The 13,044-nt window shown below is 38.7% G+C and overlaps 1 protein-coding gene and 1 non-coding gene across 3 annotated transcripts in view; both read right to left on the bottom strand.

The window, feature by feature from the left end:
* Positions 1-603: 603 nt before the first annotated feature.
* LOC114007501 (U6 spliceosomal RNA) lies at positions 604-710 on the bottom strand. Its single transcript, XR_003549119.1, has one exon. It is a non-coding gene; the product is annotated as a U6 spliceosomal RNA (small nuclear RNA).
* A 2,905-nt stretch (positions 711-3,615) lies between these two features.
* Positions 3,616-13,044, bottom strand: part of KLHL15 (kelch like family member 15) — a 46,531-nt gene continuing 37,102 nt past the window's right edge. For both annotated transcript variants that reach the window (XM_006146661.3, XM_027771118.1), the window contains exon 4: positions 3,616-6,173. In XM_006146661.3, coding sequence (XP_006146723.1) covers positions 5,064-6,173 — 1,110 coding nt within the window. In that variant the 3' untranslated portion in view covers positions 3,616-5,063. The remainder of the gene's footprint in view (positions 6,174-13,044) is intronic.

Below are 13,044 nucleotides of genomic sequence, written 5' to 3' on the forward strand. Positions count from 1 at the left end.
AATGATAGAAATCTTTTTTTTGTTATATTTAACAGGCAATAATAGTCTCAGAAATCTTTCTCTTAAAAATATGGACCACTTGGGGGAACCAGCAGTTAGCGTAATGGCTATGTCGCTGGACTCCCACATAGTCAACCGCGGTTCGCGTCCCAGACCCGGTGGCTTAGAATTCACGCCGGGCGCTTGTGCGTGCGTGCCCAAGATCCTGAGAGGAGAATGGAGAAGGGATTGCGGTGTGACCATCCCCTCTGGGGGGTGATTTCTCTCTTTCTGTCTCTATGTCTCTCTGTCTGGCGAGTGTACACGCCCTATAGCGAAAACCTCTCCAAAATATGGACCACTTGGGAACCAGCAGTTAGCGTAATGGCTATGTCGCTGGACTCCCACATAGTCAACCGCGGTTCGCGTCCCAGACCCGGTGGCTTAGAATTCACGCCGGGCGCTTGTGCGTGCGTGCCCAAGATCCCAAGAGGAGAATGGAGGAGAAGGGATTGCGGCATGACCATCTCCCCTGAGGGGTGATTTCTTGCTTTCTGTCTCTATGTCTCTTTGTCTGTCTGGTGAGCGCACACGCCCTATAGTAAAAACCTCTCAAAAAAATATATATATATGGACCACTTCACAGATTTGTGTGTCATCCTTGCACAGGGGCCATGCTCATCTTCTCTGTATTGTTCCAATTTTAGTACATGTGATGCCAAAGCAAGCACAGAGATCACATTTTTATGGCACTTCTTGGCATGTTGAAGGAAAACAAAATATATACTGTTAATCAAAACACTAGTGACTTTCAAAGTGATGGAGTATATAAAGATAGTAAATAATCAGAGATAAAGAAGTATATTTTAAAGATTAAAAATATTTTATTTAAACTTTTCTTCATAAACACTTTTAACATTTTTTTCAATTTAAAAACAGAATGGATAGCATAAACATGTTTGAATAGATTATATCCACGGCGTGGGAAAAATTACCTGACAAAAATGTAAAGGCTTTCAAAACAGGTATAAAAGGCAAACCTTAAATTATTCTAGGATTTTTATATCGGCCCTAGGATTATTCGACTACTGGCCCAAAATGTACCTAAAGGTCAAAATATTTTTCTATAGACAAAGTATGCCCAAGAGGTATAGGGCAGATACAAGTTAGGTAGAAAATAACCTCTCTGATCACCTCGCTGGAACATTCCTTCAAAAAGCAAACACCTGATCCTTACTGGTATACTGATTAATAAAACTGGTAATGCAGTTGTTCCCAAAGATGTTAAAAAAAAAAAACCACAAAAACAAAAACCAAAAACAAACCCAAGATATTAATGGGGAACAAAGCTGATGGCATCCTCTCAATGTTACTCATGTAATATTGGAGTTACACTGGTATACTGAAAGGATATGATTTCCATGAATGTATCTATTCCAGTCTATGCCTATTGAATATCTGACTTTATAAACTCTCAATAAACTAATATTTCATGACTTTCGTTTTTAAGATAAATCTCTTTTTAGAAGATATTTATTCCCAAACCGACTCTAAATGAGACTGAACAAACTAGATTCTAAAAATGTTCAGAATACCAAAAAAAAAAAAAAAAATCAATACTGGGGAAAAGGCAAAGGAGAAAACTGGCACTAGCAGTTTTACTGCCAGACAGCCCTCAGTTATATCTAATTTACACTATTCTCTATGCTGTGTTTTACTTCAGTCTAAAACTTTAAATTATGTATTCTCAAAAGAGCTAGTCTCTTCTGAGAGATAGCTTATAAACTGAAATAACAATTTATATTATAAACTGAAATGTTATGACCTACACCCACATATACATATATAAAAATAGTCCCACTGCACATTTGACAGGTTTAGATTATGCAGCTCAAATAATTTGTTATAAAATATTTTAAAGCTTAGTTTCATGTAATTAAGACAAACTCTCCGTTTTGACCACTTCTCCCCACACACATGTGTGTGTCCTTTACTGTGACTCGAGCAGGCTTCCCAGAATGAGGTGTCCGAAGGTGCTGCTTTAGAGAAGATAACATCAAGGGCTCAGTCAGTATTTCACAATTGTAGTAACACTCACAGAGAGCACAGGAATGAGGACACAGAGAAATCTGTCTCGAGAAAAGCTAATAATTCTATTAAGCTTTGCTTTTTAAAAACCAGTAGCATTTCTTTCAATACAAAACCTTCAATGTGAGAATCTTGCATTTTATGAAAAGGTTGTAGTGCAAGGATTTTCTTTTAAAATCAAAACTCAGAAGGTCAAAGACATGGGAGAGAATAAACAGTTCTAATTAAAATGCAATTAATGAAGACCAGCTGTTTGGACAAAGTCCAGCATTTAAAATATAGAGTGAAAATAACACAGATAAGGATCACAACAGTTATACTGTGTAAGTTTCAAAGCTCTAACTACATTTTTTAAAACTATTTTGAGCGCATACAATGTATATAAACAAAAACGGTTCGAAATGAAGCACGCAAAAAATATACTTGAAAAAAATTCTATGAAAAACTTTTCCATAGTTTAGTATAACAAAAATAAATCTCTTGCAGCAATTAAACTATAATTTTAAAAGGGAATGTAAGTTAATCGTGGATTTAAAATAACCTAAATTAGAACTACATATAAACAGAAGAATTTTCTCATACATTCAGAACCCAAGCAATAGCAACTATTCTTAAAGCTCAAAACTGATTACAGCTAACATCAGGTCAGACATGACTTACGTGAGGCTGAACCCAGAGTTAGTTCAAGTTAAGATTTCACAAATTTTACAACCATAAACCTTGACCTTGGCCTTCTGTCTTTAAAATGAAGACCAAGAATATGCAATTGTTTGCCCAGATGATACCCTAATTGAGCTATGAAGTCATATCTAAGCAATTTTTTAAGAGAACCACCACTGGAGTGTAAAGCCTTTGATTCGGGTACCCTGTCTGATGGCTCTTTCTCAGTCATTTCCAGCAAAAGACATCAATGAGGAAAATAATGAAGACGTTATTTTCTTTAAAGCAAGACAACACACATACAAAACCCTAAAGGAAATAATGCATTAGACAAAAAAATTAAATGGTTAACCTTTTTCTTAGTTTTCAAAAGTAATTAAAAAAATTTAAATGTAAAAAAAAAAGAATTTCCCCACATTTTCATGGGAAACATATTTGAATCTCATTTTTTAGAGGCTGTTAAGTAAATGACAGAACCACTTGATGAAAATTTGAGTCTCATATACAAAAGAATATTATTAACACGACATCTGAAACCAATGCCAATGTGTTTTCTTTTTCAAAAGCTACTTGTGTACCTGATTATGTCTTGAACTGAAATGCCTCCAAGTTCTAGAGTTTTTAAAATCAGGTTTTATGCTATAGTATGTCTAACTGATCTGCAATAAAACCACAAAAAAAACCTAAGTCTTCACATTTCCATGACTTCACGCTTCCATTTTATTTTCAATGGTGGCAGCAGCAAAAAAAAAAAAAACACACACCTAGAAAATTAAAACAACAGCAGCCATATAGAAGGCATTGCAATATTGCACCAACATCCTAAGATCTGGCAAGTTTTGCCAGTGTAGACCTAGTCTCTATCAGATATAGACTACTCATGAGAAAATGGCATCCATGTGAATGACCCACTCCCAGGTTATTCTTGCTTGATTTTGTTAACTACACTTCTGTCCTTCGTGTTTATTCAGTTGAAAGATGCAGCTAATCCTAAAACACTTTGTATAAATGCTTTTAAGGAGCTATTCTTGATCCATCTTGAACTTTGTGGTTACTATCCTTCATGCTAGTAGCTTTCAGTAAATAAAACAAAAGCTGAGAGCTTACATCCCTAGTGCCGCAGTGCCACTGAGTATTTCATATGAAATAAACAAGTAGACATGACCAGTAACATTATCATTCTATTTCTTACCTCTAAGTCAAAACTGACCTCAAATTTTCTAAGAGTTGCTACCTTCCATTCAATAACAGATACAGCAGCCTTACTAAATGTAAAGAATGGGAGTTGCACTTACTTTTAAGGGGCCTCTATTTAGGAGTCTAGTATTACCTAAATTCTCTTTAAAAGTGCTTGCACGCTGCAGGGTCAGAGGTTGTCAAATACCACTCCGATTCTCAATAAAAACAGGGCAACGTTAAACAGACTGCAAAGAAAAACATTTTCAAGAAGTAAAGACATATATCCATAAGGAACACTAATGTTTACTTTGGAAAATAAAATATAAAATGTTAGTTTTTATAAATCCATACAAGGTTCAGAAATAAAAGTTCAAATATTACTGAATCAGTATGGACTGAAGATACCAAATGAGGACTCCAGTTATTTTAACTTTCTAAAAACGTTAATACATGAAAAGACATTACATCTAAAATTCAACAAGTATGGCGAACCGTGTGTGCAAGTGCACTAGCTTAAAAATATAGAATCCTAACCACACGTAAAAGGGATGTGCCTTATATATTTATAGAATGTATGTGAGTATGAATGTGCTTTCACTAATACAATGCAGATAAGAGAAGGCAGCTTAGAAATAGTGTTTTGAATATAAAAAGTTAATTTTGTAGAAAATTTATATTTTTGCATTTTCAGCAAAAAGCCATGCAAAAAGGTCAAAAGTTTTAAACTTTTAAATAATATAACCAAAAAAATATAACAGACTGAAATACACTGAAATAAATGTTCAAAAAGGTTTCAGATAGGGAGACTGAAATCAGATCACACTTATCGGGTCTTCTCTTAGAAGATGCGTGACTCCTACACTAACATCTGAAAGAAATGTTGAAAGCAGAAAATCAACTTCCCAGATAAGTGGAGCATTCTATCAAACTGCTTCTGGAAATAGTTTCAAGAGCTAGCGCTTAGAATTAACTTATTGCATGAGTTTGAGGCCACTGAAAAGAAAAAACAGGATGCTAGCACAGAATGAAAATTCTTAAGATATTAGACCAATGGCTTTGATAGTAAAACTGGTGAGGTTTTTCTTTATATTTTGTAGTTAGCTACTTTATCACAAACAAATGCTTTGTTTGCTTTTTTTTAAGGGAGAAAGATGTTATCAGTTGCAGCGCCTGACCTCATCCAGTACATAGTCCGGAAAATGCAGGTTGCATACTTGTAAACCATCCAGTTTGCAGGGCATTCGAGGGTACTCGTCTTCCTTCCATTTGTTTTCATCCGGATCAAAAGTGAGAATGGAATCACTGTAATGACCATTATAACAAAGGCCTCCGAGAACCATTATTTGTTTGTCCAGCACAGTCACACCATGGCCACTTCTACCAATTGGCATGGATGCTAAGATGGTCCACTGATCAGTCTCTGGGTTGTACACTTCAGTGGAAGGGCATCCCTGAGATTCAAAAGAGGCCCTCAAGATCACGCAGACACCACCGAAGACATAAAGCTTGCCGTTGTAAGAGATCATCTTGTGAAAGCATCTTGCATAATTCATCTTGCTCTTATTCTCCCAACAGTTGGTGACGACTTGAGTTCTTCTGGTCCGTTGTTCTATGGTCCCTTCTTTACTGGGGTCAAACACGCACACTTGTTTAGAGGTGGAAGATGAGGTGATTCCACCAGTGATAAACAACTTGTTATTGAGCACTGTCCCTTCATGTCCATATTTGTTAACTGGGTAAGGATCCACAAATTCCCACTTATCATTGGTGATGTCATATCTCTCAGTGGAATAGAAAGTTTCATCTCTGGTTCTGCCTGCAACAGCGTAGATAAACTTCCCGATAACACCCACTGCAAATTCTGAACGTGGGACAGACATGTCGGCCATCCGCAGCCAAGAGTTCTGTCTTGGGTCATACCTGAACACTTTGGAAGAAGCATGGAATTCACCATCTGGGCCCAGTTCTTCCCCACCTAACAGGAACACGAAATTATTGACAATAGCAAGGCAGTCAGGGCGTAGAGGTACCTGTGGGCCCTCAAGTTCCCACCAGACTCTTGGTTTCTTCAAGAGAAGTATTTTACTGTTGACCATGCTATGTCCAATCATTCCTCGGAATACTGTAGTTTGGGGTTTGGCAGAACGGATGCGGCTTGATTTCATGTCCAACAAAGGCTGCTGGTGAACATTCTGAAAGTAATTCAATGCCTGGTCAACTTCATAACGCAGTTGTCGAGAGTATCTATAAAATTCTGATGTTTTAACCTAAGAATACAAGTACAAGAATTTAACCAAAAGCAAAGGCATTGATGGCAAAAAAATTATCAAACCCCCCTGAGATCATTAGGATATTACTTTAGATCCATGTTACTAAAACTGCTTTTCCCGGTAAGATCATCTTTCTTTCCTCTTCTACTACGCTTTTTAAAATCATATTCATTTTTATAACTGGAGTTTATACTATTCTATGTACACACCCAAGCTCTTTAAGGTGAACAAGCAATTTTTCATGCACAAGTTAATTTCCAGGCAGAAGGCAATTCATCTAACAAAATGTATAAGGCATCTATTACATGTCATGCCCTGGGCAGGAGCTAAGAGGACAAATACAGGGCTTTACAGTAGAAAAAACTATGTCCACAGTTTTTACCACAGGTAACACCATAAAACAATCAGGACTAAATAATTTGGGGACTTGCATTAGTAAAAATGTCAATATATACAAAATTCCCAGCAGGTTTTCGACATTAAGACTTGGTCTGATATCACCAGCAGTAGGCAAGAAGTTGGGGAGAAAGCAGTAAATGCTTGTATTAGAAGAAAATAAGTTTTAAAATTTGGGTAGTAGAAATTGACTAGTGTAAAGATAAAATCTACAGACAGCCATGACTGATATGAAGATGGAATAGGATGAAAAAGTGAAGACTCAGATGTGATTTGAGGTTTTAGACTTGAGGTAATAAGAGAAAATGATGACATCAAGAAGTGAAAACTGGGGGGCTGGTAGGGACTCTGGACTCCCACAGGGCTGACCACAGTTCAAGTCCTGGGCCTGGTGGCTTTTTCACTTTCTTTCTCTCTCACTTTGTCCCTCTCTAGTCAAAAAATTTTAAATAAAAAAGTTAAATAAAATAATTCTTTAAAAACAAAAAAAGAAGGGGCAACAGGGAAGAAAGCTGGTTTGGGAGAACTAACTTGGCTGGTAGGGTGAGTTGCTGCTAGGATGCTGAGAGGAAATGTCCAAGAGCTCTATAGAAATTTGGGATGACAACTTGGGAGGAAGTTAAAAACAGGCATATGGGGGGACCAGTAGATGGTGTAATAGTTATACTGCTGGACTCCTATGTAGTCGACCACAGTTCAAGCTCCGGACCTGGTGGCTTAAACCTCACGCCAGGCACGTGTGTATGCCCAAGACCCAGAGAGGAGAAGGAATTACAGCATGGCCATCCCCACAGGGGGCGATTTCTCGCTTTCTGTCTCTGTCTCTCTGGTGAGTGCATGCTCCCTATAGCAAAAATCTCTTAAAAACAAAACAAAAAAAACAGGCTTATATATTTATGAGCATTCTCCCATTCCTTCTCCCATCTTTTCCTTACCTGCTTCCTATCTCTCTTTTGTTTAAATCTATTCTATTCCTCACCTCAGTTCAAATAGGTATTTGAAACAGAAAAGCACCACAAATTTGTTCTAAGCATCTGATAACTGTATTCAACGTAAGTTTTCTTATATTCCCAGGCATTATATTTTATGTGTTTAAAAATCTTTTTATAAAGTAATTTTTTTACTGTTTTTTAAATATTTAATTCTACTTATTTTGATGTTGTTGTTGTTGTTGTTATTATTTGACCAGAGAAAGACAGAGTGAGAGAAAGGGAAAAAGTAAGAATGTAAGCCACCAGGCCGGGGACTTGAACTGTGGTTGGCTATGTGGGAATCTAGCACCTTTAACCATGTCACCTGCCAGCCCCATGCATTTAAAAATCTTTGAGAAGAGGTCCTTCTGGGACCAGCAGTTGGCATAATGGCTATGTCACTGGACTCCCATATAGTTGACTGCGGTTCGAGTCCCGGACCCGGTGGCTTAAACTCATGCCAGGCGGAGGTGCTTGTGTGCCCAAGATCTCAAGAGGAAAATGGAGGAGAAGGGATTGCGGCGTGGCCATCCCCCCTGGGGGACAATTTCTTGCTTTTTGTCTTTGTCTCTGTCTTTCTGGTGAGCACACACACCCTATAGCAAAAACCTCTCCAAAAAAAAAAAAAAAGAAGAGGTCCTTTCATGGCCTTCACCAGGCTGGCAAAGGGGTCAATGGCACAAAAATGGTTGAGAACCCCTTGTCTAACTATGTGAGTGAAAACTAACATTGTCACTACACTGAGTGCTTTACGTGTGCTTCTCATGTTAAATTATTCCTCCAGTCACACAGCAATCATCATTGCTATTTCCCTGACAAGAAAACTGAGGTTCAGAATGTTCATGATTTGTCCAAATTATTTACGTAACTAAACTGGTAGAGCTTAGATCTGAACCTTGAACCAGGACAGTTTCACTCCAAAGCTCAAGTAATTTCTAGTATGTTACAATTTTCATTATTCTTTAGAAAAAATGTTAATGACATACTGATTTATTAAACTACTAATTAATGTGTTCAATGGATGAGCCTAATGGCACCTCTCAAAGAAAGGATAGTATGAGGAGTCTTCAGAAAGTTCATGGATGAGGGGACCAGCAGTTAGCGTAGTGGCTATGTCGCTGGACTCCCATGTAGTTGACCACGGTTCGAGTCCCAGACCCGGTAGCTTAAACTCACGCCGGGCGCGTGTGCATGTGTGCCCAAGATCCCGAGAGGATAATGGAGGAGAAGGGATTGCAGCGTAGCCATCCCCCCTGGGGGGTGATTTCTCGCTTTCTATCTCTGTCTCTGTCTGTCTGGAGAGTGCACATGCCCTATAGCTTAAAAACCTCTCCAAAAAAAAAAAAAAGAAAGTTCATGGATGGGATCAGTAGATGGCATAGCAGTTATGCTGCTGGAATCCCATATAGCCCACAGTAGTTAGAGTCCCAGACCCGGTGGCTTAAAAATCATGCCAGAAGCATGTGCAAGCATGCCTAACATCCTGGGAGGACAATGGAGAAGGGATTGTGGTATGGTCACACCCTCAGGAGATGTCTTCTCACTTTCCCTCTCACTGTGTCTCTCTTTCTCTCCAGTGAACACACACATCATAAGGCAAAAACCTCTTTTAAAAAAGTTCATGGAAACCACGTATTATTATTTTGAGAGGTTTTTGCTATAGGGCACATGCGCTTGCCAGAAAGACAGAAAGAGACAGAGAAATAGAAAGCAAGAAATCATCCCCGGGGGTGATGGTCACGCCACAATCCCTTCTCCTCCATTTTCCTCCAGGGATCTTGAGAACGCACACACATGCACCCAGTGTGAGTTTAAGCCACCTGGTCCAGGACTTGAACTGCAGTCAACTATATGGGAGTCCAGTGACATAGCCATTGTGCCAACTGCTGGTCCCAGAAACCGTGTATTATTTAAAAAACAAATAAACAAGCAAAACTATACATGGACTTGGAAAAATTGTTTTGTACCAAAATAAACTTGGGGATTTTTCCTGACTTTTTTTTTTTTTTTAAGGTTTTTGCCATAGGACACATGCACTCAACATAAACAGCGACAATGACAGGGAAAGTGAGAAGTCACCCCCAGGGAGGATGGCCACACCACAGTCCTCTCTCCTCCATTCTCCTCCTGCAATCTTGGGCATGCACTTACACACGTCCGGAATGAGGTTCAAGCAGCTTGGTCCAGGACTCAAACCATGATTAGCCATGTGGGAGTCCAACCTCTTAACCACCATGCCACCTGCTGGCACAAGCTTCTTGAAATTCTCTCATACAACTGTCCTTAATAAAAACTAATCCCAGTAATCACAATCATAATGCATCCTGATTAATTCTAGCAAAATAGTCACAGTGGAAAAAAGAAATCACAGCAAATAATACTACTAAACAAGTCATTTCAAATTTTTAAGAAAGGAAAATATGTGGAAGATCTAAAGTTTTATCCTTTACTTTCACTTCACACATAATAAGTTAATGTGTTGGGCATGTATGCCCAAAATCCTAAGAGGAGGATGTAGAAGAGAGCACCCCCTAGGGGGATGTCCATGATGATTCTCTCTCTCTCTCTCTCTGGCAGGTGTAGGCACACTATGCCAAAAAAAAAAAAAAAAAAGTTAATATGAAGAACCAATGAAACAAACTGAGCTTCTGTCCCTATGAAAACCAATGGAATACTACTATACTATAAGGGTAACATCATCAAGTGTTCATTAATGTGGAATGATGTTCACCGATATATTGTTTCTATTGCAATAGTACTCTGATATTATCATCTCCACTAAATATTAATAAAAGTTCATATATGCTTGCCTGTGTTAATAATTCTCTCTGGAATTTCATAAACATTTTAATATTCCTTGTTGTTCATGTGTTGTACCTATAAATATAAAAAGCTGTTGCATTTACTTGGGTCTCCTGAAGCCATCTAGAAAAATATTTTCATGGTGGGGCTGGCAGGTGGCATGGTAGTTGAAGGCACTAGATTCCTACATGGCCAACCATGGTTTGAGTCCCAGACCTGGTGGTTTGCTTTCTTAGCTTTCCCTTTTCTCTCTCTCTCTGTCTGGTCAAATTAAAAAATACTAACAACAAATGGAATTAAATAAATCTTTTTTAAAATATATTTTCATGAATAAGAAAGAGTATCTTTTCACTTTCCATTTATTTTTCCTGTTAATTGCCTAATAGCATGACTTACCCATTTTTCTCATACTTTCCTTACTGACATGTAGGAGCTAAAAGGCAATACCCTGGAAATCAACAAGAATCATAAACCTCAAATTAAATATTTAAGTGCCTACTGTGCACAGCTGGTTGTCTGAGAGCTACACAGGTTTTCAAGTAATAGCATCTTGTCCAGAAGAGTAATTAAGCACTATGTCAGGCAGCCTAGTATGGTGATTAAGAATCTGATGTGGGAAATTTCTGACTTTGCCACTCACGATCTTGGGCATGTAATTCAACATCCGTATGCCTGTTTCCTCATCTGCATTATTGGAATAACACTATGCTTCCTAACTCTACGTCAGGAGACAAGTGAGATGATCTGCGTGAAAGGAATTTGCCATGTGACTGTATACAAAAAACGTTAGCCTTGAGTAGCTATTACTCTGACTGGAAAGATATCTGTAAAAGTATCATTTGGCTTAAATCAATACATCTGATGGCATGCTTTTGGTTTGTGTAAAAAATTTAGTTTTTCAAGACCAGCAGTTGGTATAATGGCTATGTGGCTGGACTCCCATGTAGTTGACCGTGTTTCAAGTCCCAGATCTGGTGGCTTAAATTCACACCAGGCGTGTGTGCGTACATGCCCAAGATCCTAAGAAGAGAATGTAGAAGGGATTGTGGCATGGCCAACCCCCCTGGGGGGTGATTTCTTGCTTTCTGTCTGTCTGTCTCTTTCTGGTGAGTGCACATGCCCTATAGCAAAAACCACTCCAAAAAATAAATACATAAATAAAACCACTCCAAAAATAAATAAATAATTAAGTCTTTCAGAAATGAGAAGTGAAATGAGAGAATCTCTTACTTTGGGCCTAATTTTCATAGTAAAACATGATTGGTGGGAGGAAGCTTTGGAGAAAGTAGCCATGTTGTTTGGAGATCAAGAAAAAGAAAGGAGAATGCTGCACATATTGGGTAGGCAGATTTTGAGTTTCTCAAAAGAAAATCAGAATCAATTCCAAGACCAGAAACTGTGTAAAGAAGCTCAAGAAGGCTGGGAGGTTCTCAAAAACATAAAGTGGACTGCATAACTGCAAAACACATCGATGGGGAAAAGTATCTTTAAAATTTGACGTGCTACATGGAAAACGTTCTGGAATACATATGTTACAAAACCATTCATGGGCTGGCCCCCATGGCCAACCTCACAGTTCAAATCTCAGCCCTGGCAACTCGAAGGACAGGCTAGGTGCATGTGCGTGCCCAAGGTCCCTTGGAGTGCAGAAATGGAAAAGGGATTTTGGCGAGACTGTGCCCTGTTAGGGAGTGCTTTCTCCTTCTCCCTGGAAAGCCCAAGTGCCTTCTGGCAAATTCCACGTGCATGTGCACAGCTGCACACACAAAACAGTTAAAAAGGGACACACAAAACAATTATTATTTAGAGCAAAATGGAGCCGTAATACAGTGAAAAGGGCTAAAGCTTCGGGATAAACTGTGACTTTACAAAGTAACAGAAATGGAAAAGATGGCAATTTAGAGGTTAAAGTGAAAAGAAGTAGAGGAGAAAATGAAGCTTGCCTTGTTCGGGGTGGTTAATGTAATATTTTTTTAAAATGGCAAAGAGAAACAGCCTTATTCCTATTTTATTTCCATTCTCGGCTAAGAATGTCTTTCTCTTTCCATTCTGAAGATAAAATACAATCACTAAGAAGAAACTAAAATCCAAGATGGCTGAGGAAAAAAAAGAGAGAAAGAAAAAACTAAGTAGCTGTTCTTACAGAGTTCAAGCCATTTGATCTCACAAATCACATCCTAGGATCCTCAGAAGCTTCAGATAAGGCTGCTTAATTGCTTTCTGTAATCTGGAATTGTGAAGAATAGAAGACTAGAAGCCAGAAAGACTTCCAAACTACAGACTGGGGAGCCTGAGGTGGATCCTGATTGTTTAAAAACAGCACTTAAAAATAAAAAGCACTACACAGATTCACCAGGTAACAAAAGACAGACTCTATTTTCTGTGTAATTTTTGATTAATTTTTTTGGCAAATTAATCAACCAAGTCTAACCATAAAGAAAAGAGAATTAGGGGCCAGCTGGTGGTGTGATGATTAAGGCTGCTGGATTCCACATGGCTGACTATACGGTTCACATCCTAGACCCAGTGGTTAGAAAATCACACTGGGTTGGGAACCAGCAGTTAGTGTAATGGCTATGTCGCTGGACCCCCACGTAGTTGACCGCGGTTCGAGTCCCGGACCCGGTGGCTTAAAACTCACGCCGGGCGCGTGTGCGTGCGTGCCCAAGATCCTGAGAGGAGAATGGAGGAGGGATTGC

This window comes from Tupaia chinensis, unplaced genomic scaffold (assembly GCF_000334495.1).
Source record: "Tupaia chinensis unplaced genomic scaffold, TupChi_1.0 Scaffold000184_1, whole genome shotgun sequence".
Classification (NCBI taxonomy): domain Eukaryota; kingdom Metazoa; phylum Chordata; class Mammalia; order Scandentia; family Tupaiidae; genus Tupaia; species Tupaia belangeri.